This window comes from Grampus griseus (assembly GCF_964374135.1).
Source record: "Grampus griseus genome assembly, chromosome: 1".
Lineage (NCBI taxonomy): Eukaryota > Metazoa > Chordata > Mammalia > Artiodactyla > Delphinidae > Grampus > Grampus griseus.
In genome coordinates this window covers 139,457,949-139,482,720 of record NC_139017.1, presented here as the reverse complement: position 1 = coordinate 139,482,720, position 24,772 = coordinate 139,457,949, and the positions used below count along the sequence as shown (strand labels likewise).

General features: G+C 38.5%; 1 protein-coding gene across 3 annotated transcripts in view; it reads left to right on the top strand.

The window, feature by feature from the left end:
- The window catches only part of ZYG11B (zyg-11 family member B, cell cycle regulator), an 80,299-nt gene that overhangs the window by 10,657 nt on the left and 44,870 nt on the right, over nucleotides 1-24,772 (top strand). For 2 of the 3 annotated variants that reach the window (XM_082650062.1, XM_082650063.1), the window contains exons 2-3: nucleotides 13,244-13,409; nucleotides 19,204-19,958. In XM_082650062.1, coding sequence (XP_082506188.1) covers nucleotides 13,244-13,409; nucleotides 19,204-19,958 — 921 coding nt within the window. Of the gene's footprint in view, nucleotides 1-11,157; nucleotides 11,221-13,243; nucleotides 13,410-19,203; nucleotides 19,959-24,772 lie in introns of all 3 variants that reach the window. The other variant, XM_082650061.1, reaches the window with a different exon arrangement.

Genomic DNA, 24,772 nt, shown 5'->3' with positions numbered 1-24,772 from the left:
CACTGCCATTTTGTGAGGTAGTCGAGATGGAGGTTTAGCATTGGTTTTACAGATAAGCAAACTGAGAAGTTAATTTATTTGCCTAAGGACACACAGCTACTAAGTAGCAGAGCCAGGACTGACTGCAAGCCCAGTGCTCTTTCCATTATTAACCGAGCTTCTCTGTTTACCATATTATATTTCAAAACTAATGCTAGTAGTTTAGAGGAAAATAATGCTGAAGTATATCTATGAGTTGTTGATTCCTATGATCTGCTCATCTGCTCAGTGATTACTGACCTGAATTTTTGTTTTGTTTCTTAGAATAGCTTTATTACATGAGCTAAGATGGATGGGAAGGGGATTTATTTACCTTTGCAGGCCTTGATCTTTTTTAGATAGAAATCTAGCTCCTTGCCCTATAACACACCGCCATTTGCCACACTGCCCAAGCCTTGAAGTGACACATGCAAGAAGCTTGCCTTACCTGCATTTTTATTTGGTGTCTAGGGATCTCTAAAGAGTAGTTGGTGGTTTTTTTTTGGTGGTGGTTGTTTTTTCTGGCTGCGCCACATGGCATGTGGAATCTTGTTTCCCTGACCAGGGATCCAACCCATGCCCCCTGCAGTGGAAACGCAGAATCCTAACCACTGGACCGCCAAGGAATTCCCTAGTTGGTGGGTTTTTTTAAAAAGAAAAATAATTCCCCTCAGTCCATGCCAAATAATTCAAAAGATCTGTACCCTTGAGCACAATATATCTGTGCCTTTGGTACTACCTTCTTGACCTTCTCCCTCATTTGTAAAATGATTGTATTTGGGGAAAGAGAAGGTAAAGGGATTAAATCAAATCTAAGGTTACATTAGGTGTTTATTCCTGGAAGTCTAACTTGGTTGAATCAGTAAAAAATACAAGGGGAAAAAAAACCCATAAACTAAAAAGAGATTTCCCATGGAATACTACTAAAATGAGGAATCAAAGATTGTTCAAAGATATTGTTCAAAGTATCTGAAGTTTCTTATATCAAAATGAACTCAAATGACATTTGTCTGCTTTTCAATCCCATTGTTTAATTTCAAGGCTAGACTTGGGACTTAATATTTCTCTCTAGACATATAGTCTCTTTCTCTAGGAGCAAATAAGTATTTTAAATACACCTAATAATAAATTTGTGCTTGACTGTTCATTTATTCATTCAACAAACATTTAGTGCCTACTATGTAGCAGGCATTATTGTTGGCTCTGGGAATAAAGCAGTGAACAAAACATAGTGTTTGGTCTATGGAGTTTATATTGTATAGTAGTAGCTCACATTTATTGAGCATTTAATATATGCCAGTCACTGTTCTAAGTGTCTTTCACCTAAAATTTATTTAATTCTGACAACAATCCTGTAATGTACTGTTATTGTCTGTATTTTACAGATCAGGAAACTGAGGTATGGGGAGATTAAGTATTTATGCCTAAAGTTATATTGTTTTGTAAGTGGTAGAGCTGGCATTTTAATCCAGGCAGTCTGACTCCCAAACCCATGCTTTTCACTGCAGTGTTACATAGTCCTTCAGAGAGATGTCAGTAAAAAAATTTATTTCTAATACTGAAATTGTCAAGTTTGTAATCTTTGTAGTCACCTGGTTTCTGGTCCAATCTTTAGGAAAAAATCATCCAGGGTTACAAAAAAAAGGAGCACTGTCAGAGCCATTACCTTCTATTGGAGGATCTGTCAGTCCTAGGAGACTTTCAGGTAGGAGATGAGATTTTTTAGCCTGTCATATGAGTCGGAACTGAGACAACTACATAAACCCAGGACCCTAACACCTAACAAAATGCCCACACTGTTGGTGAAAATGTAGACTAAAAAATATCTGCTTGATGGTGTAGGGAAACAAAGGAACTTATTTATCTTGACATGGTCTCTGGATGGGAAAATTCTCTCTTGAGAATTTACAATCATGAACCTTCTGCCCTGTGTGTCTGAAACTTGAATTTATATAACTTGTGCAAGATCATGACTATTAAGTGAGATGGGAACATTTACTGAGTTATTACTCTGTTAGGCATTGTGCTGGGGGCTTTAAACACATCTTTGCCCTTCATCCTGACAGTAGCATCATGAGATAAGGACTAATATTATCCCCATTCTACAAAGGACAGGACTGAGGATCAGAAGAGCTAGGTTATTTGCAGTATAACAGCACTGAATTCAAATCTTGGTCCAGTATTCTTGCTGCTAAGCACAATGCCTCTGGAAGCGTTCACTTCATTTTTGTGCCTCAGCTTCCTTAACTGTAAAATGAAATTTGTAATATATTGCTTTTTACTTCCTTTTGCTTCATAAAGTTCCTTTTTTACTTCATAAAGTTATCAAATGAAATAAAGGATGTGAATTTGCTTTATTCACTGTAAGCTACTGTTACTGGCATCATCTGTAAAGTGTATTTTTCCTTTTAATTAAGCAAAAGAGAGACCTTATTATTCATCAATTTTGAAGTCCACAAGGTCTGTCTTGAGAAATTAAGGCAATCTTAACATTTTTTTTTTGTGTGTGTGTGGTACGCGGGCCTTCCACCGCTGCGGCCTCTCCCGTTGCGGAGCACAGGCTCCGGATGCGCAGGCCCAGCGGCCACAGCTCACGGGCCCAGCCACCCCGCGGCATGTGGGATCCTCCCGGACCAGGGCACGAACCCGCGTCCCCTGCATCGGCAGGCGGACTCCCAACCACCGCACCACCAGGGAAGCCCCAAATCTTAATACTTTTTGTGTCAGATATTTCCTGAAGTAGTTTCATGAGGAGAAATAAAATGAATTTTTAGATAAGTTACCATCTAGTAACTTACTAATTCATTCAACTATTAATTTATTGGATGCATTTTTGAGGACTTTAGTTCCCAAATATAAAAGATGCCTGATCTATTTCATTTTTTATCATACCAGCAACAGTGGAAGCCCCAGTCTCCTCCAACAGTAGACTACAATTGCAATATGTAGTCAATTCTCAGTGTCCCCCACCTCCCCACTTGCTAGAAATAAGTAGCCTACTGCTTAGAATGCTGAAATGCTTCTTTGTCATGATCCTGGCAATATAGTCACAGAATGAAGCTTTTAAATATATAAAACAAAGCAACCAGCAAATTATATAACTAAGTCACAGGGAAGTGACTGAGTATGTCTCTAGCTGAGTATTGCATAGATGACTAAATACTTCAAGGAAGGAGAGTATAAGAAAGAAAATTTTAAATTTAGGAAGATTAAAAGAAAGCCATGAGAAGAAGGTTAGGAAGAGCTAATGAGTATCAATGTGTGATTCCTCAGAGACTGCTTATGAAGAAGTCTGTCTGATACTTGGAAGTGTTGCAAAGCTCCTACCAAATATGTACCATACAAACGTAGCTTGTTGGAATTCCAGTAATTTCTTGGAAGAGAGCTTTGTAATCAGTGCCTCAGCAATGTTGTCTTGAGTTGATAGTAGTTTTTTTTATTGTTACTAGTTTTTTTTTTTTGCGGTACGCAGACCTCTCACTGTTGTGGCCTCTCCTGTTGCGGAGCACAGGCTCCAGACGCGCAGGCTCAGCGGCCATGGCTCACGGGCCCAGTCGCTCCGCGGCATGTGGGATCTTCCTGGACTGGGGCACGAACCCATGTCCCCTGCATCGGCAGGCAGACTCTCAACCACTGCGCCACCAGGGAAGCCCTGTTACTAGTTTTGTACCTTAATTGTGAATTATCATTGATTTAACTTTATTATTAATCTAGTGTGTGGTGATATAAATTTGAATTAATAGAACTTTTGACATAAAAATTTCCAAATTTAGACTGACAATGTATTGTTATTCAAATAGGAAACATCCATTTTATTTTTTATTTTATTTATTTATTTATTTATTTTTGCGGTACGCGGGCCTTTCACTGCTGTGACCTCTCCTGCTGCGGAGCACAGGCCCCGGACGCGCAGGCTCAGCGGCCGTGGCTCATGGGCCCAGCCGCCCCGCGGCACGCGGGATCCTCCCAGACCGGGGCACGAACCTGCGCCCCCTGCATCCGCAGGCGGACTCTCAACCACTGCGCCACCAGGGAAGTCCGGAAACATCCATTTTATTGTTAAAGCAGATGTCTATAAAAGTCCCTTGTAGTGATACTTCTTTGTTAATATGTTTCTCCACTGGAACTTGGGAACCAAGAGGGATGGGTAGGCTGTGAGGTTTTTTGCCCCACTTAAGTGGGCCATAGACAAAAAGCATTTGAAAACTACTAACTTTCCTTGAATTCATAGTCTTGAGGGGGAGACTGCCATCTAAACAAATAAGTTATACAGTGGCTGATTGTAATAGAACTATATACAAAATGTAGTGTGATTAAATCTGTGTTTTGGGATATGAGGGACAACTTCATGGAGGAGTGGACATATATACTGGCTCTTGTAGTGTGAGTAGGAATTTGATAGATGGACAGGTAGGGAAGGGCACTCTAAGGAGAGGGGACAGCATATATAAAGAAGGGGAGGCATAACTACCACTGGTAACATTCCTTCTCTGAACCTCAGCTTCCTCAACAAAAATAATCTCTTTTCTCCTTACTTCATAGAGTCATAATGATTGTTTTGAAAAGGCTTTGTAAATTGAAGTGCTAGACATGTTTAATGATGAAGGTTCTCATTATTACTTTCTTTTTTTCTTTTCTTCAACATTTGAAAGTCTTCTCTGTCTCTCCTAGGTGGTGTCATTTCAAGACCTCTCCTAACCTCCTTTCAGCTTAGTTCTTTTCTTCAATGTTCTTTGTTTTTTTCTTTTGTTTTGTTTTGTTGTTCCTTCAAGGTTCTGCTTTGTGACATCTAAAGACAGGAGCAGAAGAGCAGATATTTGTGTATATACCTAGCTTTAATAGCAGGAGAAATTCTTTAATTGCTTATGTATAACTATTTAAGCTGTGATCCACGTAGTTTAGAGCAGTGTCATAATCCATGGAATGTAATCCTGCAGCCAAAAGTCATTTTGTAGTAACTCAAAGTCTTTATTTGTGGATTTTTGAACATTGTAAAATAGAATAGAATTCACAGATGTGCTTCTTAAAATTCCCTTTTTATTTCCTATCTACTTCCCTTTATACATCATAGCTGGTCCCTTGCCTTTCCCCTGAAAACCCTGCCAAGACTCCTTTTCCAACCCAGTCCACCATTATTAGATGGTGAAACCTCTGGAGAATGTAAGACTGGGAAAGGGTATAGGAGCAGTGGTAAGAAGTTACATTATGGCCAATTTAGGAAAAATAAAAGTGTGTGTATATAAATACACAAGCACATGTTTTCATTCAAAATTAAGATAGTTTTATTGAGTCTAATAAAAAATGTCTATTTTTACTAGTTGAATACATATATTATTGAAAAGTATGGCTATCATTGATTCAGTTGACACTGATTTTTGGTTATCTTGTAATATTTGAAAAGCAGAAACATGAATATAGCTTTATTTACATTTCCACAAATTTTTACTTTTGTCTTTTTTCATTTTTAATAATCTATTAATTTTGAAAACTATATGAAACATTTAGGTAAGCCATGGAACATAGTAAACAAATATCTAAAGACCAGCATCGAACTTAAGAAATAGAAGATAACCACTGCCATTTTTTCCCTTGTGTGCCCCATTCTTCTATGCCACTTCCACCCACCCCCAAGGTATCCAAGGTATTCACTGTCTGTTTTTTTTTGGGGGGGTGGGGCCTTGCCAAACCTACGCCCCCTGCATTGGAAGCTCAGACTCTTTAACTACTGGACTGCCAGGGAAGTCTTGTCAACCATCCTTTTTTATTTTAAATCTTTCCCTTGCGCTTTTCTATAGATTTATCATAACATATTGTTTAGTTTAGAGGTAGCTTTATAATCTTCTGAAATAACTTTTCAGGCAATATCATTTCCTATGCCTGTATAGATGTTTAAGTGAAATCCTGCTGCACGTACAGTTTTTATTTTGCTTAGACTAACTTTATTCTTAGCATTTTACTGTCTTTAAAAGTTATTCAGAAACATACATATTGCTATGTAATTATCTATAGAGTTGATAATACCATAATTTGCTTGCCATTTCCCCCCTGTTTTAGACATTTCTATATGTGGGTTTATTTTAGGGGGGTCAGAAAAACTGATTAATCCCTTTGTGTAAATACCTTTGTTAATATCTCTGATTATTTCCCTTTGCTTGTTTTTTTGGGTTTTTTTGGGTAAATTCTTAGATGAAGTACTAGATCCAGAGACTGGGTGTTTTTTGTTTTTTGTGTTTTTTTTGTGGTACACGTGCCTCTCACTGTTGTGGCCTCTCCTGTTGCAGAGCACAGGCTCCAGACGCGCAGGCTCAGCAGCCATGGCTCACAGGCCCAGCCGCTCCGCGGCATGTGGGATCTTCCCAGACCGGGGCACGAACCCGTGTCCCCTGCATCGGCAGGCGACTCTCAACCACTGCGCCACCAGGGAAGCCCAGAGACTGGGTGTTTTTAAGATTGTAATTAAGTCTTTTCTATCAAGAAAAATTGTGCCAATTTATACTTTGACCAGCATCATTTGAGAGGACTAATCTGGGTACACTTGATTTGAATGATTCACAATGTCAGGATTATATCCTGTTCTAGAAAACACTGTGTTAACCAAAAAAATTAAATAAAGGGCTGTGGTGTTCTTTCAGGCTGGTGGTGATTTTGCTGTTTCCCATAGGATATTTTTTCAGCCATTGTTCAGGGACCATGTCATTCTGCCTGCTGTTACATGTGATAGTTAATTACAGGGCTTAGTTATCGCTTCTGATCACTTCCCCTGAGAATTTATCTATTCTTATGACTCCACTGTCACCAGTAGCGGATGATATTTTAATCTGTATGTTCAGCTGAATTCTCTCACAGAAGCATTATTAGTTCCTTTTCTGTACTTGCCTAAGCAGACAGACTCTCCACAGTCTTAACAAATTCCCCTGAAGAAATAATTCCTTGTCTTGTCTTCTTATCAGTCTTGTCAGTGACCTCATGGGAGTATTAATTACTATTTCATTTTTTATTTTCTAACTTTTTATTTTGACAATTTCAGACTTATAAAAAGTTGCAAAACTAACACGAAGAATTCTCATGTAGACATTCACCCAAATTCCCCAAATGTTAGCATTTTATCCTGTGTGATTAACTGTGCTCTTTAGACACACACACACACACACACATATTTACTCCTGGTTAACTACTACTTTAAATCATGGAGTTTTTTTTTTTTAAATCTCGACTTCTCCTTCCTCTAGCCTTTTCCCTCCTTCATCTGAGCGGCCTATATGGGATAGGAGAAAGGACATGGTATTTGTAATTAAATACTTTGGTTCAAGGCCCAATTCTGCCACATTTTTAACTAGATGAACTTGGGTACACTGTTCTTTCTGATCTCCAGTATCCTCATATACAAAATGGTGTCTATTATACCAGCTCCACAGAACTGTTGTGAGGGCTAAATGAGCTAATGTATGTCAAAAGTATGCTGTATGAATGCTGGTCAGTCCTTCAGAGAATACTCGTGTATCTAGTACAGTGCCGGGCATTGTGCTAAGTACTGGGGATTCAGAAAAAATCAGCATCTATTTCCTATTCGGTCACTTACTGTATTTTGTCAATTCTTCCTTCGAATTATTTTTCACTTCTGATTTTTTTTCCATTTTCTTTGCTTCTATCCTAATCTATAGCATTATCACCTCATGTGTGAGTCACTGCAACAACCAACAGGTCTCCAAGTTGTTTTTTGGCATTTATGTCAGTGACAAACTAATAATTGTCCTGAGGTATGGTACAGTATAGTGGAAAAGATATGGACTTCATAATCAGTAGACCTAGGTTTGCATCTTTGCCCCACTTCTTACAAATACTGTAACTCTGGGCAAGTATCTTTACCACTATTCTAATTTGAACTCATTCTTTTTTTCTTTTAACAGGTAACTATCAGGGAGTGTTTTGGCTGCTAAGGATATACAGGAAGGGTTAATATGTTCCTTGAACTTGAACAGCATCATGGTCTAGTGGGGGAGACAGATACAGTCACAAGTAACTATGGTGTAACATAGAATTATAAAAGAAAACTAGCTTTGGAGTCAGGTATAGAGGGCAGCCTATGTAGTGGTAAAAGCACAGACTTAACTCTAGAATCAGATTGCCTGGGGTCTAATCCTGGCTCTGGCACTTATTAGCTGTATCATCTTGGGCAAATTAATAAACCCCTTAAAGCCTCAGTGTCTTCATCTTCATAAAATGGGGATACTGATAGAACTTACAGAATTTTAATGAGAAGTAAATGAAATTATATATGTAATGTACTTAGCAGTTTATTGCATATAGCACATAGCCTATGTTAACAAATAATGAGCCCAATAATTATGATTATGATATTATTATAGTATAGTGGCTTAAGAGCTTAAAAATATAAGCTTTGGCCTCATTTTTGAGTTGGAGTTCGAGTTTATCAACATGCTAGCCATGTGTATATGGGGAAGATATTTAACCTAAACCTCAGTTTCCTCATTAAAATGCATATTGTAATGGTGCTTGATTCATAGAATCTAGAAATTGAAAGAGCTCATGTATCTAAAGAGCTCTGACCCAGGACCTGAGACATAGTGTTTCATGAATGATAACTCTTGTAATTTTTATTCTTGCTCTGCCATCTGCTGGCTCTGTTATCTTTCATAGTAAATTAATCTTTCTGAGCCTTAGTTTACCTACTTTGTTCAAAACAACGTTGTCTGGAAGATTGCAAGTGTATATAAAGTTGCTGGATTGGTGCCTGGTACCACACAACTGTCATTCAGTACATAATAGCTAATAGTTAATGGTGCAGATTAATTACCCAGGTGCTGAGGGTCAAATTAATTCTGCCCTGGAAATTAGGAAAGATAGTCACAGAACTGAATGTTGAAGGATGTGTGAGATTTTGCCACATAGAAGGACTAATCTAAAAAAAGGTTCAGAGGTGTGAAAGTGCCTGTTAAAGTGCTTAGGAAGTGATGGTAAATAGTAGGTTTCTTTAGGGAATACTCAGTTTAGTATATCTAGTAGGTAGCATGTTTGGAGGGAGAAGGAAAAAGTGGAAAATGCGGCTAGAAAGGAAGGTTGGAGCCAGTTAGTAAAACATTTCGAATACCTTACTAAATTGTTTACACTTTATTCTTTAGGTCTCTGTTTTTCCAACTTCTAACAGCAGAGGGAACTAAATTTGCTGTGGGATAGAAAAGGGAATTACTTGAAACCAGTGTTACAAACAGGAATTTCTTGGTAATCTTGTGTTTTATCTTAAAATTCATATAGTGTTTGCCTTTTACATAATATATTTGTTTCAGTACAAAAATATTTTAAGTTAGTTACTGGTTGCATAACTTGTTTACCTCTCCCCCAACCTCCCATACTCTCATCCCCTCAAATAAGCTTTGAGTGTGTTTGCTATTCTAAAATGTGCCAAGTTAATACTGTAGCTTTAGTCCCCTGGCACACTTCTGCTAGGAACCCCTTGAATGTGTTCCCAGCATGAGAACTGTGCTTATAGATGATATGGAGCCTTTGAAATTTTTTTTAGGAGAGTGATAGGATAAAAGCAATGCAGTGAAGAGCTGGGTTGGTCCAGATTGAGTAGAAGCCATTTCAATTAATTAGAAAGAACTTTCCTGTTTGTTCTTCCTAGAAATTGTTTAGTCTTTGAACTGTGTGGATCTCCTTATGATCCAAATGAAATCAGACTTGACCTTCTCTCCCTTCTGCTTTTTTTAGTAGGAACTTTGTTTTTACTTTGCCTAGGGTATGCCTAATTGGTGAAGGGAAAAATCTTTCTGAGCAGGAATTTCCAAGAGATGAATTGTTTAGACATGGAATTCCAGCTTCTGCTTTGTCCTTTCTTTGTTAGTCCTCCTGTACTGCTGCTGTGTGTTTAAAAATAAGGGGAATTCCCTGGCAGTCCAGTGGTTAGGACTCGGCACTCACTGCCATGGCCTGGGTTCAATCCCTAGTTAGGGAACTAAGATCCTGCAAGCTGCAGCACGGCTTCTTCTTCTTCTACTACTACTACTACTACTACTACTAAAATAGGAAATACTGATCTATCAGTACTTCTATGTTAGCTTAAAGTACTGGAATTTGGAGAGTCACAGATGGCCGTATGGTTTTTGGAGTAGATCTCAGATAATCTGAGTACAGTTCTAGTCCTGCCCTGGCTTGATATATAACGTCTCTGTTTTCTTCTTTAAATGGAGATGATTATCCTTGTTCACATCACAGACCTTCGAGTATCAGGTGAGATAACATATTTAGAATTTGTATATAAAGTTGAAAAGGTAGTATATTATGGTGGGTAAGGGCATAAGCTCTTGGAGCTACATTTCCTGGGTTTGAATCCTGCCTCTGACCCCTACAAGCTCTGTGTTTCCAGACGCACTGCCATTATTCTAAGTTCTTTGGTTCCTGTTTTATCTCATTGAATCCTCACAGCAACTTTATGAAGTAGGTATTATTATTATCTACATTATAAGATGAGAAAACTTAGGAGCAGAAAGGATAGGTAACTTGTGTAATGTCACACAGTTAGTAAATGAAAAGTTGGGATTTGCACTGTAGCTCCAAAGCCCAGGTGGATTAACTGTTAGGCACATGTACTTCCCAAAAGAAGAGCAGCTGACTAGAAAAGTCTTATGCTTACTAATCGGAATTAACATAGAGATGACGGGAAGTTTTCTTTGAAAAGGAAAAATTTGTGGGGCCTAAAAACCTGTTTTTGTTTGTGGACATATTTTATCAATTGGAAAAAAATTTTTTAGAATGATTAATTAAATATTATAAATGTCCATATGTTACTACCTGGGTTTGTTCTGTTAAAATGACTTCTAAAAATTATGTACTCAGAAGGTTCAGATGTCTCCCCTCTGATAGTTACCCAACTTTCATTTATTTTCTCTTTTGTAAAATAAATAGATCATTTTGAAACTTACCAATGGAGGTCAAAGGGCATCTTGTTTCATCTGGGTGATGAATTTTAGACATTTAGAAAGATGGTACAATGAAGAGTAGAAAAAGCAGAAAGAATTCATACTTACAACACAGGAAATAAGAGAGAATAGGCAAAGTTCTGTGATGCAGAAGTTGAATTTGAAGAATTACTTACTCTGAACTTTTTCTTATTTGTCCTAGCTACACGTAGCTGCAGAGGATACAGAGATATATAGTCTTTGTTACAAGTGGTCCTGTGCCCAGGTAAAAATAAAAGGTTTTATTAACATGGAAGAAAAGAAGAACAAGTTTTAGGGTTGGCAGCTCACAGTCTCTGCTTCATTGGGCCAACCATTTAACTTTTGTGAAGTCTGTTTCCTCATCTTAAAAAATAATGTCTTTGTTGTCCATCTTACTCAGTTATTACAATATCAAATGTGTCAATGTGAAAGCGCTTTGTAAACTGTAAAGTATGTAACCATTTTAATAAGTTGAAAAATTATTTATTTATTTATTTATTGGCTGCATTGGGCCTTCGTTGCTACACGTGAGCTTTCTCTAGTTGTGGCGAGCGGGGGCCGCTCTTCCTTGCGGTGTGCAGGCTTCTCACTGCAGTGGCTTCTCTTGTTGCGGAGCATAGGCTCTAGGCGTGCGGGCTTCAGTAATTGTGGCACATGGGCTCAGTAGTCGTGGCACGCAAGCTCTAGAGCGCAGGCTCAGTAGTTGTGGCTTGCGGGCTTAGTTGCTCTGCAGAATGTGGGATCTTCCCGGGCTAGGGATCGAGCCCGTGTCCCCTGCATTTGCAGGTGGATTCTTAACCACTGTGCCACCAGAGAAGTCCCAATGCTATTTTAAATGGAATTGTTGCCTTAATTCCATTTTCGTATTTTTAATTGTAAGTGAATAGAAATATAGGTATTTTTATATATTGATCTTATATCCTATAACCATGATGAACTTGTTTTTGGTTTTTCTTTTTTAGATCTGATAGTTTTTTTGGTGTGAATTCCTTAGGATTTTCTTTTGCAAAATTATGTTACCTGCAAATAGAGACAGTTTTACTTTTCCTCTCCAATCTGTATGCTTTTTATTTCTTTTTATCTTTTTCTTTCTTTTTGGTTTTCTTTTTTTTTTGCCTAATTCTAGGACCTTCAGTACAATGTTGAATTTGACGTGGTGAGACCAGATATCTTTGTCTTATTCCTGATTTTAGGGGGAAAGTATTCAGACTTTCAACATTAAGTATGATACTAATTGGGTTTTTCATGGATGACCTTTATCAGGTTGAGGAAGTTCTATAAACTATGTAATTTTTAAAACTTACCTTTTAAAAAATTATTTATTTATTTATTTATTTAGTTGCTCCAGGTCTTAGTTTACACTTTGTCACTTACTGTGTGTAGAATACTGAGAAAGATGTTAGTTTTCTGAGCCAGTTTTCCGTTGTTCAAAAATGAAGATAATCCTTCACTGCTTTGTAAAGTAGGGGTGAGGAATAAATGAAATAATGGATAATTCATGTTAAACACTCAGCAGAGTCATATAGAAAGCACCTAATGGATGGTAGCTACTGTAATTATATTTTAGTTATATTATTGTTGTTGGGGACACTTAGAGTGTTTATTTCTGTAATTAAAACCCTTATACTTAATCTTTGTGCTTATTTGATTAGTTCTTTATTCCTCAGGTTGGAATAACTGGGTTAACCTTTTTCTTTTTTGAGGATAACACCTATAGCACATTCTTTTACCCAAATAAACTGATCATATTTGAACTATTAGGTTGGGATAGGAATTTTGTGGGAGATTAACTTGGAAAGTAAATTGGGGCTAGATTTTGGAAGGACTCGGGCATCGTCTTTCTAACAATCTAAGAATTTTGTCTTTTGTCTCCAGCTCCATGAAGTCCATTGACATTTTGAGCAGTAGAGGGTAATTTAGGGCTGGTAAGTTAGGAAGATTAATCTGCTGTGCCTCTGAGGTCTTCCCTGACCATCCCTGACTGATTAGGGTACTCTGCTATGTGCTTATGTGACTACCCAATATATCCTCTATATTTAGTATTTAATAGACTTTATGTAAATATTTGTTTAAATGTTTCTCTTTTCCTGCTTCTTGAGAACATGGACCACATGTTGTATTCCCACTGTCTAACACGGTATCTAGCACAAGGTAGACATTTGAATAAAAGTACTTGTTGAACAAGGAAATGAATATTTTGTTCTCCACTTTTCTGGAAACTAACTTGTTGGCTTTTGTTTTCCCTTTGTTTCTTCCTGGGATCCAAGGAGGAGGCATCTCCTTATTCCTTACTTGATATCTGCTTGAATTTCCTGACTACTCACCTTGAGAAGTTCTGCTCAGCAAGGCAAGATGGAACACTGTGTCTGCAGGAACCTGGAGTATTCCCACAGGAGGTGGCTGATCGGCTGCTTCAGACCATGGCTTTTCATGGTAAGAAATGAAATAAATAGAGGAAACAAAAATTATGTGCTGTTAATTGGCATTGAATTTTGAAGTGCTACTGTGGCCATTTAATGATTTTCGTAGAAATAACAGAAAACCCTAATTCTAGGAAAAGGAATTCATTTATTTTTGCCAATCCTGCCACTTACTTTATAATTTGTGATAAGCATTTTTATTTTCTAATGTGGCAAATCATTTTTTTGTTTGTTTCTTCTATATTGTTTTGTTTTGAGGAGCCATTCTCAAGGCAAAAATAACTTCTCTTCCAAAATAGCAGTTTAGAAGTCTGCTGATCTAAAACACCTTACATTACCATTTGGCAGCAGGAAAATCAATAAATACTACTATGGAAAAACTAGTTTCTGCTTTTGACCTTTGAAATGGGAAATCATAGCTAATTTATTACTTCTGTTTTTAAGAACAAATTCTGAAAATAAATTATGAAAGATTTATCTGTGAAATTCTGGTTATGTATATTGATAATTTTTGTTACCTCTATATAAGTTTTAAGTTGAAAGAGATATAATGCCTTTATATATTTAGGGTGTATGAACTCTTACAAGTAAGAAACACAATTTTCCCACAACTATAAAATAGAATGAAAATGTGGCAGTAACGATAATTATCATTTATTGATTGCCTCTTGCATGTAATAATGTCAAGCGTTTTATATGCTTTTCTTGAATTTGACTTTTCTCAAAAACCTGTAACATAGCTATTTTTATCCAATTTATATACAGATAAGGAAACTGAGGTTCAGAGATGTAACTTGTTAAGAGTCACAGTGTTAATAACTGTCGTGGTTCAAATGCAGATCTGTTTGATTCTAAATCTATGCTATTTTCACTGCCACACAACCTTCCTATACCTACATTAGAGGTATTCCTGCTCCTAGATGCCTGATGATGGTATACACTTTTGTTGTGACTTTAAATATGTAGATACACACAGACACATACACATCTATTGAGTTGGCCAAAACATCTTACAGAAAAACCCGAACAAACTTTGTGGACAATCCGATAACATAAATATATTTATAAATATTATATTTTATTAAATATTAAATATAAATATATAAATTTATTATGTATACTTAAAGTCGCAGCAAAAGTGTATACCATTATCTGGCATATAGAGAGAGAGAGAGAGAGGGAGGGAGGGAGGGAGAGAGAGAGGGAGGGAGGGAGGGAGAGGGAGAGAGAGGGAGAGAGGGAGGGAGGTAGAGGGAGAGAGAGAAGGAGGAGAGCGAACACAAATGCAGATAATGCATTCCAAGGAAAGGTGGGAGAAATAAGGCTGTAATTGAGGTATTTTGGAATAATTTAGGGAAGAAGAAGATACCTACATTCCTTGGTTTTCACTAAGCTGCTCAAGTCTGTAGTGTCTTTGAATTCTTCCAACCTGCCAAAGGAACTAGGGTAAATTTCAGTAGATATTATCCATGTTAAAGTTAGAGGTCCCTGGGCTTCCCTGGTGGCACAGTGGTTGAGAGTCCGCCTGCCGATGCAGGGGACACGGGTTCGTGCCCCAGTCTGGGAGGATCCCACATGCCGCAGAGCGGCTGGGCCAGTGAGCCATGGCCGCTGAGCCTGTGCGTCCGGAGCCTGTGCTCCGCAACGGGAGAGGCCACAACAGTGAGAGGCCCGCGTACCGCAAAAAAAAAAAAAAAAGTTAAAGGTCCCCTACAAAGCTGCACAACAATTTAAGAGATCATGCCAGTGCTAACATTTCTTTCTGGTCTCAATTGAATGATTACACTTACCAAGCTCAAATTAAATATTTATATATATAACTGGTCTTGTCAATCAAAAGAATAAATGTTAACTGAAGTTTTAACTTTGCCAGATTCCTTTTGAAATATGACTACTATTGGTTAATAATAGCAGCTAACATTTATTGAATGCCTATTATATACCAGGGACTGTGGCAAATGCTTTATATGGATAAAATAATGAAAGTAGTTTTTAAGTAAATGTAACTAAATAATTGTCCTCCAGAGTAATGTCTTGGGGAGGCTATATGCTTGATCAAAATGTGTTTTCTACCTCTGTTTTTCAAACTGCCTTCAGATGAGGAAAGTGAGAGTCAGAGAAACAATGTGCTGTCCCCATTTGTGTTTCCCCAGTGTGATTACCTGCCTTTTTCACCAAAAAGTGTTCTGAATTATTTAATCTCTTTGTAAAAATCATATCCACCTTCAGTCAGGAGTGGATACTGCTAATATGCAAAAGAACAAATTCTTGTCACAGTTTTAAAAAGTTGTTTGGTAAATGTTTGTGTGTTTGAAAATTTTCATAATAAAATGGGAAAAAAGTTGTTCTGTGAATTTTTTTTTTCTTTTTTGCTGTGCCATGCGGCTTGTGGGTTCCTAGTTTCCTGACCAGGGATCAAACCCAGGCCCCTGGCAGTGAGAGCGTGGAGTCCTAACCACTGGAGCAACAGGGAATTCCCTATGAATGCTTTTAAAATTGATAATATATTTTTTCTAATAGCATAATGATTTACAAAAATAATTTATTTACATTAAAAAATTTTACTTATTTACCTGACTCAAAGGATTAATGATATTGGTGGCAGTCCTTATTAAAATAAGACTATTACTAAAGAGTTTTACTTATTTGGTTCTGTGATTCTCTTGTCATAATCTTTGCTCATTGTGTCTGTTGTCTCAAAGCTAAAAATCTTCCAGGAAATGTGTGGATAAAAGCTAGGAATCAGAATAAGAATTTTACCACCTAATGATAATGCTATTTAGCTATTATGAATATAATATCTAACTATTAGCTATTATGAATATAATATCTATTAGCTATTGTGAATATAATATCTAATATTATGAATATTATAATGCTGTAATCATCCACGTACAGGTCTTATTTGGACATAAGTTTTAATTTCTTTGGGATAAATACCCAGGAGTGCTACTGTTGGGTTCCATGGTAGTTGCATGTTTAGGTTTTAAAAAACTGCCAAACTGTTTCCAAAGTGGCTTCGCCATTTTACACTCGTAACTATATAAGACTGACCCAGTTTCTCTGCATTTTGCCAGCATTTGGTGTTATTACTATTTTTTATTTCAGTCATTTTGATAGGTATGTAGCCATTATTTCTTCAAATACTTTTTCAACCCTACCCTGTTTCTCCTCTGGGACAAATAGCTCTGTTCCATTTTTTTTTTTTTTTAGTCTATTTTTATTTCTTGTTCTTTAGGTTTGGGTAATTTCTATTTTTTTATCTTTTAGTTCACTGATTCTTTCTTCTGTTCCTTCTGTTCTGTTGTTTAGCCCAGCCATTACTGTATTTTTCAATTCTAAAATTTTCCTTTGTTTATTTTATTTATTTATTTTTGGCTGCATTGGGTCTTCATTGCTGCACGTGGGCTTTCTCTAGTTGTGGTAAGTGGGGGCTACTCCTAGTTTTGGTGCGTGGGCTTCTCATTACAGTGGCTTCTCTTTGTTGCAGAGCATGGGCTCTGGGCGCGCAGGCTTCAGTAGTTGTGGCATGCGGGCTCAGTAGTTGCGGCTCATGGGGTCTAGAGTGCAGGCTCAGTAGTTGTGGCGCATGGGCTTAGTTGCTCTGCTGCACGAGGGATCTTCCCAGACCAGGGCTCAAACCCGTGTCCCCTGCATTGACACGCGGATTCTTAACCACTGCACCACCAGGGAAGCCCTCCCTTTGGTTCTTCTTTATATCTTCTATTTCTTTTTTGAGGCTTTTTGTTTTCCATTTGTTTCAAGCATGTTTCAAGCACACTTTAGGTTTTTTATGATGGCTCCTTTAAAATCTTCATAAAATAATTGTAACATTTCTGTTATTTCAGTGTTGACATCTATAGATTGTCTTTTTTCAGTTTGAGATCGTACTGGTCCTTTGTATGATGAGTGAATTTTTATTGAAATCTGGACATTTTGGAGACTACTGTTTTGGAGACTACATGACACTACTGTTTTAGTCTGTGTTTCTGACACCACTTTAGCAGTGGAAGGTGGAGGCACTGCCTTGTTATCGCCAGATTGGGATAATATTCTGGTTCCCCACTTGACTTCTGTTGACACCCAAGACTTGGGGCTCCTCATTATTGCTGTGTAGGGGATTGGCGTTCTGTTTCCCCACTAGGTCTCTACTGATACTGCCCTAGCTGACGGAGGTATGAGTACCTCATTTCTCTTCTTCAGTTGGCCTCCACTGACAGCATGTTGGGGTGAGGTGACCTCATTACTTACTGTTGGGCAGTGATGAAGTCTCGACTCTCTACTAGGCTTCCTTTGACACCACTCCAGCACTGAGGGGGAGGAGCACCTCATTACTGCCAGATGGACGTGAAAGTCCTGGCTCCCTACTCAGCCTTCTGTAACACCTCCCTGTGGGGAGACTGGGGCAACTAGTTACAGCAAGGTTGAAAGTCTAGGTTCCCCTCTTGGCATTTGCTGGTGTGGATGAGGGTGTGGCCACAGTTTTTTCTTTGGTGTTTGACTGAAGTAAAGTAGTTACTGTCTAAAAGTTGCCTGCCTTGCTAGGCTGCCCCATTCCTGATACTTTGGCTAGAGTGAGCAGATTTTGGGGGGGAGCTACTTTTGTGTGTGCTTGTTGGTATTTACCAATTGTCCACTTCTTTGACTTTAAGCCTGGGATGTATGGTGCAAGGAAAAAACCCAGTATCCAACGTATTGTTCTTTGTGTTCCAAGACCCCTAGCTGGTCTGGTTTCTTCTCTTCACCTTTCAGAGTGATCTAGCCTCATTTCTTTTCTCTTCCCACTTCCATACTTAAATTTCCAGAAACGTACCATGTTCTCACTCATATCTAGGTTTTCCCCTATATTCTTTTTCTTCTCTTTACCAGGGAGACACCTTATAGCTCTAGCTGTTTCTTATGTTCAAGCAGTGTAGAACTACTTGTTGTTTTCTAACTGTGTGCTGGGCTTTCACATCTCTAAGGCTGTTTTTTTTTTCCATTTTTTAAATTGAGATATAATTGACACGTAACATTGTATTAGTTTCAGGTGTACAGCATAATGATTTGCCATAGGTATTCTAAGGCTTTGCTGATGCTGTTTATTCTTCATTTAATTCCCCTCACCTTCTTTCTCTATCTTTGAACTTTTCCTTCATCTTTGAAGGACTTTCTCAAAGATCACCTTTTCCATGAAGTCTTTTTCAGATCTCCAGGCATCATGGATTATTTCCTTTTCTTTGCTTTCATGATACTGTGTACTTGGCTCTGGTATACCATTGGCTAGATCTAGGCACATAGCCCCATCTAAGTCCAAGGGTAGGTTGGGAAACGTAGTTGTCCGTGTGTCCGGGAAGGGGAGGAGAACCAAATGTTAATAAAATCAATAGTGTCTACCACAGTCCTGATTCTGCCATGTGCTATTTCTGTGCTCTTGGAAGGCCACTTTTTTTTTTTTTGCGGTACGCGGGCCTCTCACTGTTATGGCCTCTCCCGTTGCGGAGCACAGGCTCCGGACGTGCAGGCTCAGCGGTCATGGCTCACGGGCCCAGCCGCTCTGCGGCATGTGGGATCTTCCCAGAACAGGGCACGAACCCATGTCCCCTGCATCGGCAGGCAGACTCTCAACCACTGTGCCACCAGGGAAGCCTGGAAGGCCACTTCTTTGAACCCCAGTTTACTCATCTATAAATTGTAGATAATCATATTCTTACCTCACTGAATTGTTACGTCAATTAATTGAAGTATTGTTACATGGGAGTGCTTTGGAAATTTTAGCTATCCTTTAACCGTTTTTTGAAGTTAAAGTGTTGCTTGTTTTTTCCTAGGTCTCCTGAATGATGCAACTGTAGGTATTTTTAGGGGCAACCAGATGCGCTTAAAACGAGCTTGCATTCGCAAAGCCAAGATCTCTGCCGTTGCGTTCCGGAAAGCCTTCTGCCACCACAAGTTAGTGGAACTTGATGCCACAGGTGTGAATGCTGATATCACAATTACAGACATTATCAGTGGGCTTGGCAGTAACAAATGGATCCAGCAAAATCTCCAGTGCCTAGTGCTGAATTCATTAACTCTCTCACTCGAAGATCCTTATGAACGGTGCTTTAGCCGGCTTTCTGGCCTTCGAGCATTAAGCATCACCAATGTTCTCTTTTATAATGAAGACCTGGCTGAAGTTGCCTCATTGCCAAGATTAGAGAGCCTGGATATTTCTAACACCTCGATCACAGACATCACGGCTCTGCTGGCCTGCAAAGACCGACTCAAGTCTCTAACCATGCATCACTTGAAATGTTTAAAAATGACAACTACCCAGATACTGGATGTTGTTCGGGAACTAAGACATCTGAATCATCTTGATATTTCAGATGATAAACAGTTTACATCAGACATAGCTCTTCGATTACTAGAACAAAAGGACATCCTGCCCAACCTCGTCTCCCTGGATGTCTCTGGGAGGAAGCATGTGACAGATAAAGCTGTCGAAGCCTTTATACAACAACGGCCCAGCATGCAGTTTGTAGGTTTGCTGGCCACTGACGCTGGCTACTCTGAATTCCTCACAGGCGAAGGACATTTGAAGGTTAGACTTTAAAAATATATTCCTTTGTCTGGCTGACCAATGTTTTAGTTGCATAAGACTCCATTAAGGTGAATGTCTAATAACACATGGAACATGTTCATGAAACAGGACATTATATAGTGGAAAGGGCTTGCTTTAGAGTTAGAGTCCTAATTTAAATCCCAGCTTACTTGCTTCACAACCCAGAGCAAGCTATGCTGTAACTTTTTTGAATTTACATTTATTTATAAAATAGATACGATTCGTACCTTGCAAAATTCTTCTGAAGATTAATAATTATATATGTAAAGTGGAAGTCATTATAGTAGGCCCTGGATAAATGATAGTTCACATGATGATAATGTTTAGATATTTTGAACCACTTAAACATGCCATTTCTAAAGGATCACTTCAAAGAAACTAGGGATGCTCCTTGTTGAATTGAGTATCTGATGGAAGAGCAAGTTCTCCAAGGAGATGTCTATTGTAGAAATGGTAAAATTTTGCTTTTCTTAAGGTTTCTCATGCCTAATTGTTTAAATTCCGTTTAGGAAATATCTGTTGGACTTGATACAGGTTGGGATTCAAAGATGAAAAAGATATAGGATTTGCCTCCAAAGAGCCTGATAGTAGTAGTGATGTTATAACTATAATGCCAAGGATCAGTGAAGTTGCTGTAAGAAAGTAGGAGAAATTTTTTCTAGCTGGAGAATTTTAGACTTGATAGAAGATGGTATCTGAATCAGACTTTGAAGGATAGAATTATAACAAGTTAAGGAAAACTAATATTCTTCTAACATACATTGTATCCTATATGTGCTTTATATTGTATATGCTAATATCTATAGATAGGTATTAACTCTATTTTATAGGTGAGAATCAGAGTCATAAAATTACATGATTTACTTTTTTTTTTTTTTTTTTTTGCGGTACGCGGGCCTCTCACTGTTGTGGCCTCTCCCGTTGCGGGGCACAGACTCCGGACGCGCAGACTCAGCAGCCATGGCTTATGAACCTAGCTGCTCCACGGCATGTGGGATCTTCCCGGACTGGGGCATGAACCCGTGTCCCCTGCATAGGCAGGCGGACTCTCAACCACTGCACCACCAGGGAAGCCCATGATTTACTATTAGTTAGAACCAATATTTGGATCTACATCTGTCTAATTCCAGAGCCCCATTTTTCTTCCCCTACTTCCTATACCGCTTAAGCAGAAGTATCATTTGATCCTACCGGGGTCAGAGTCAGGGATGGCCTAGAAATGAATACTGTGAGCAAAATGACAAGGTATCTTTTTTGAGCATTATTTTATTTATTTTTTATAGAAGTATAGTTGATTTACAATGTTGTATTAGTTTCTTGTATACAGCAAAGTAATTCTTTTACATATTCTTTTCCATTATGGTTTATTACAGGATATTGAATATAGTTCCCTGTGTTATATAATAGGACCTTCTTGTTTATCTATTTTATATATAGTAGTTTGTATCTGCTAATCCCAAACTCTTAATTTATCCCTCCCTCTTTTCCCTTTGAAAACCATAAATTTGTTTTCTATGTCTGTGAGTCTGTTTCTGTTTCACACATAAGTTCATTTTTCTCATATTTTTTAAAAATAAATTTATTTTATTTTTTGGCTGCGTTGGGTCTTCATTGCTGCGCGCAGGCTTTCTCTAGTTGCAGCGAGCAAGGGTTACTCTTCATTGCTGTGCACGGGCTTCTCATTGCAGTGGCTTCTCTTGTTGCGGAGTATGGGCTCTAGGCACGCGGACTTAAGTAGTTGTGGCACGTGGGCTCAGTAGTTGTGGCTCGCAGGCTCTAGAGTGCAGGGTTAGTAGTTATGGTGCACGGGCTTAGTTGCTCTGCAGCATGTGGGATCTTCCTGGACCAGGGCTCGAACCAGTGTCCCCTGCATTGGCAGGCAGATTCTTAACCACTGCACCACCACGGAAGCCCCTGTCTCATATTTTAGATTCCACATATAAGTGATATATGGTATTTGCCTTTGTCTGTCTGACTTACCTCACTTAGTATAATAATCTCTAGGTCCATCCATGTTGCTGCAAATGGCAATATTTCTTTCCTTTTTATGGCTGAGTAGTATTCCATTGTGTATATATACCACATCTTCTTAATCTATTCTTCCGTTGATGGACATTTAGATTGCTTCCATATCTTGGCTATTGTAAAATAGTGCTGCTGTGAGCATTGTGGTGCATGTATCTTTTCGAATTATAGTTTTCTCCAGTTATATGCCCAGGAGTGGGATTGCTGGATCATATGGTAACAGTATTTTTAGTATTTTAAGGAACCTCCATACTGTTTTCCATAGTGACTGCACCAATTTACATTCCTACCAACAGTGTAGGAGGGTTCCTTTTTTTTGTGTAACCATTATTGATTTCAAAAAAGGAGAAGGAAAGTTTAGTTATAAACATTTTAAAACATTTCAGTTCTTAGATTATTTGTAAATGTAGACTTTAAAAAATAGAATGTAAGAAATTATTTTGAGTCACTCTTTTTTATTCATTCAATAAATATTTTATTAAGTGCATACTCTGTACTGTGCTGGACATGGGGATTTGATGGTGAGGCGAAACAGGCATGCTCTTGCCCTCATGGAGCTTGTAATTTAGTGAGGGAGTCAAACAATGAAGTTTCATATGTCATGGGTATATGCTTTAAATATATATATATTTATATTTCATATACATATTTTTTTTGTATTTTATTTATTTATTCATTTATTTATTTATTGGCTGCATTGGGTCTTCGTTGCTTCGCGCAGGCTTTCTCTAGTTGTGGTGAGCGGGGGCTACTGTTCGTTGCAGTGCGCGGGCTTCTCATTGCGGTGGCTTCTGTTGTTGCGGAGCACGGGCTCTAGGCACGTGGGCTTCAGTAGTTGTGGCTTGCGGGCTCTAGAGTGCAGGCTCAGTAGTTGTGGCACGTAGGCTTAGTTGCTCCGCAGCATGTGGGATCTTCCCAGACTAGGGCTCGAACCCGTGTGCCCTGCATTGGCAGGCAGATTCTTAACCACTGAGCCACCAGGGAAGTCCTCATATACATATATTAACATATAATATGCATACATACATATGCTTTAAACTGCATAGTGCTAAGAATCTAGAAGATATACAATGCTACTTTTGAGAATGTTTAACAGAGAGACTCGACTTAGTTTAAAGCTTCTCTGAGGACTTGATGAATGAGTGAAGATCTTATGGATGAGTAGCTTGGTAGAGGAGATTCCAGGCAGCGAGAATGATATATGTAAAAGATGTGTGGTAGGAAGGAGCATGGTACATCCAAGGAACTGCAAGAAGGCCACTGTGGCTAGAGTTCCAGAGTAAGAAGTTGAAGTTGCAGAGCGATAAAGTGAGGCTGGAGAAGTAGGTGCCAGGGCCAGATTTCGCAAGGTCACATAAGCCAGGTGCAGGGCAGCAAGAAGTTTGAGGAACTTACATACAACTTGTTATGGAACAAGATAGATTTCTAGCACAGGGCTTGTTGGTAAAGGAAATATAAACATGTAAATTACTATTTTAGTGTTACTTAACTCCCTAAGAAGTGGGTCAAACAGTAAAGAACTGTAAAAAATCAAAGGGAAAGAATTCTTATCTCTGTGTACTGGGAGTTTCGGAAGGATTTCCCAGAAGAGGTGAGCTTGACCTGTGTCCTGAAGGATGAAAGGAATGTGTCCCTAGTACACTGCACAAAATAATCTTCTCAAGGCAAAGATCCTCTAATAGTTGTGATTCCTGAGCAGTACAATTTTTGCTGATTGTTCTTACCACCAACAGACCCTAGAGTGAATTAGCCTAAGTTTTTTTTTTTGCAGTACGCGGGCCTCTCACTGTTGGGGCCTCTCCCGTTATGGAGCACAGGCTCCGGACACGCAGGCTCAGCGACCATGACTCACGGGCCTAGCCGCTCCGTGGCATGTGGATCCTCCGGGACCGGGGCACGAACCCGCGTCCCTTGCATCGGCAGGTGGACTCTCAACCACTGTGCCACCAGGGAAGCCCTAGCCTAAGTTTTTTAGTTGAGGCTAGTAGGACATCTGTGTTCCACAATGCCTCTGTGAAACAAGTTTGATTTCACAAATGGAACTGTTACTACTTTGAAATCTTGGCTTTAGGAAACACCTACTTTATTTGCTATCATCTAGTTTCTACCTCTGTAAACATTGAAGCAGTGATTCTCAGCCTTGACTGTAATTAAAATTACCTGGAGTGTAATTATTTGAGATGAAGGATGTGTTAACTAACCACATCATGGTAATCATTTTGCAATATTTACATGTATCAACTCATCATATTTTACACATTAAACTTACATGATGTATTTGTGATATATGCATGTATAATATTATATATCTTGATAAAGCTGGAAAATTTTTTAATTAAAAAAAATCATCTGAGGAACTTGAGCAGTTAAATCAGAACCACAGGGAGGTGGGACCCAGACATCAGTATTTTTTAAAGCTCCTTGGGTGATTGTAATATGCAGCTAAAGTGGAGAATCATTGTTTTAAAATATTTTTTTAAAAATAGAGATCATTGGAACTTTGTCCTTTATTCAACTATACACAAAAGTTGATGTTTATTTTTTTTTCCATTAGTTATCTGTTTTATACATATTAGTGTATATATGTCAATCCCAATCTCCCAATTCATCCCACCCCTCCTTTCCCACCTTGGTGTCCATACGTTTGTTCTCTACATCTGTGTCTCTATTTCTGCCTTGCAGACAGGTTCATCTGTACCATTTTTCTAGATTCCACATATATGCGTTAATATACAATATTTGTTTTTCTCTTTCTTACTTACTTCACT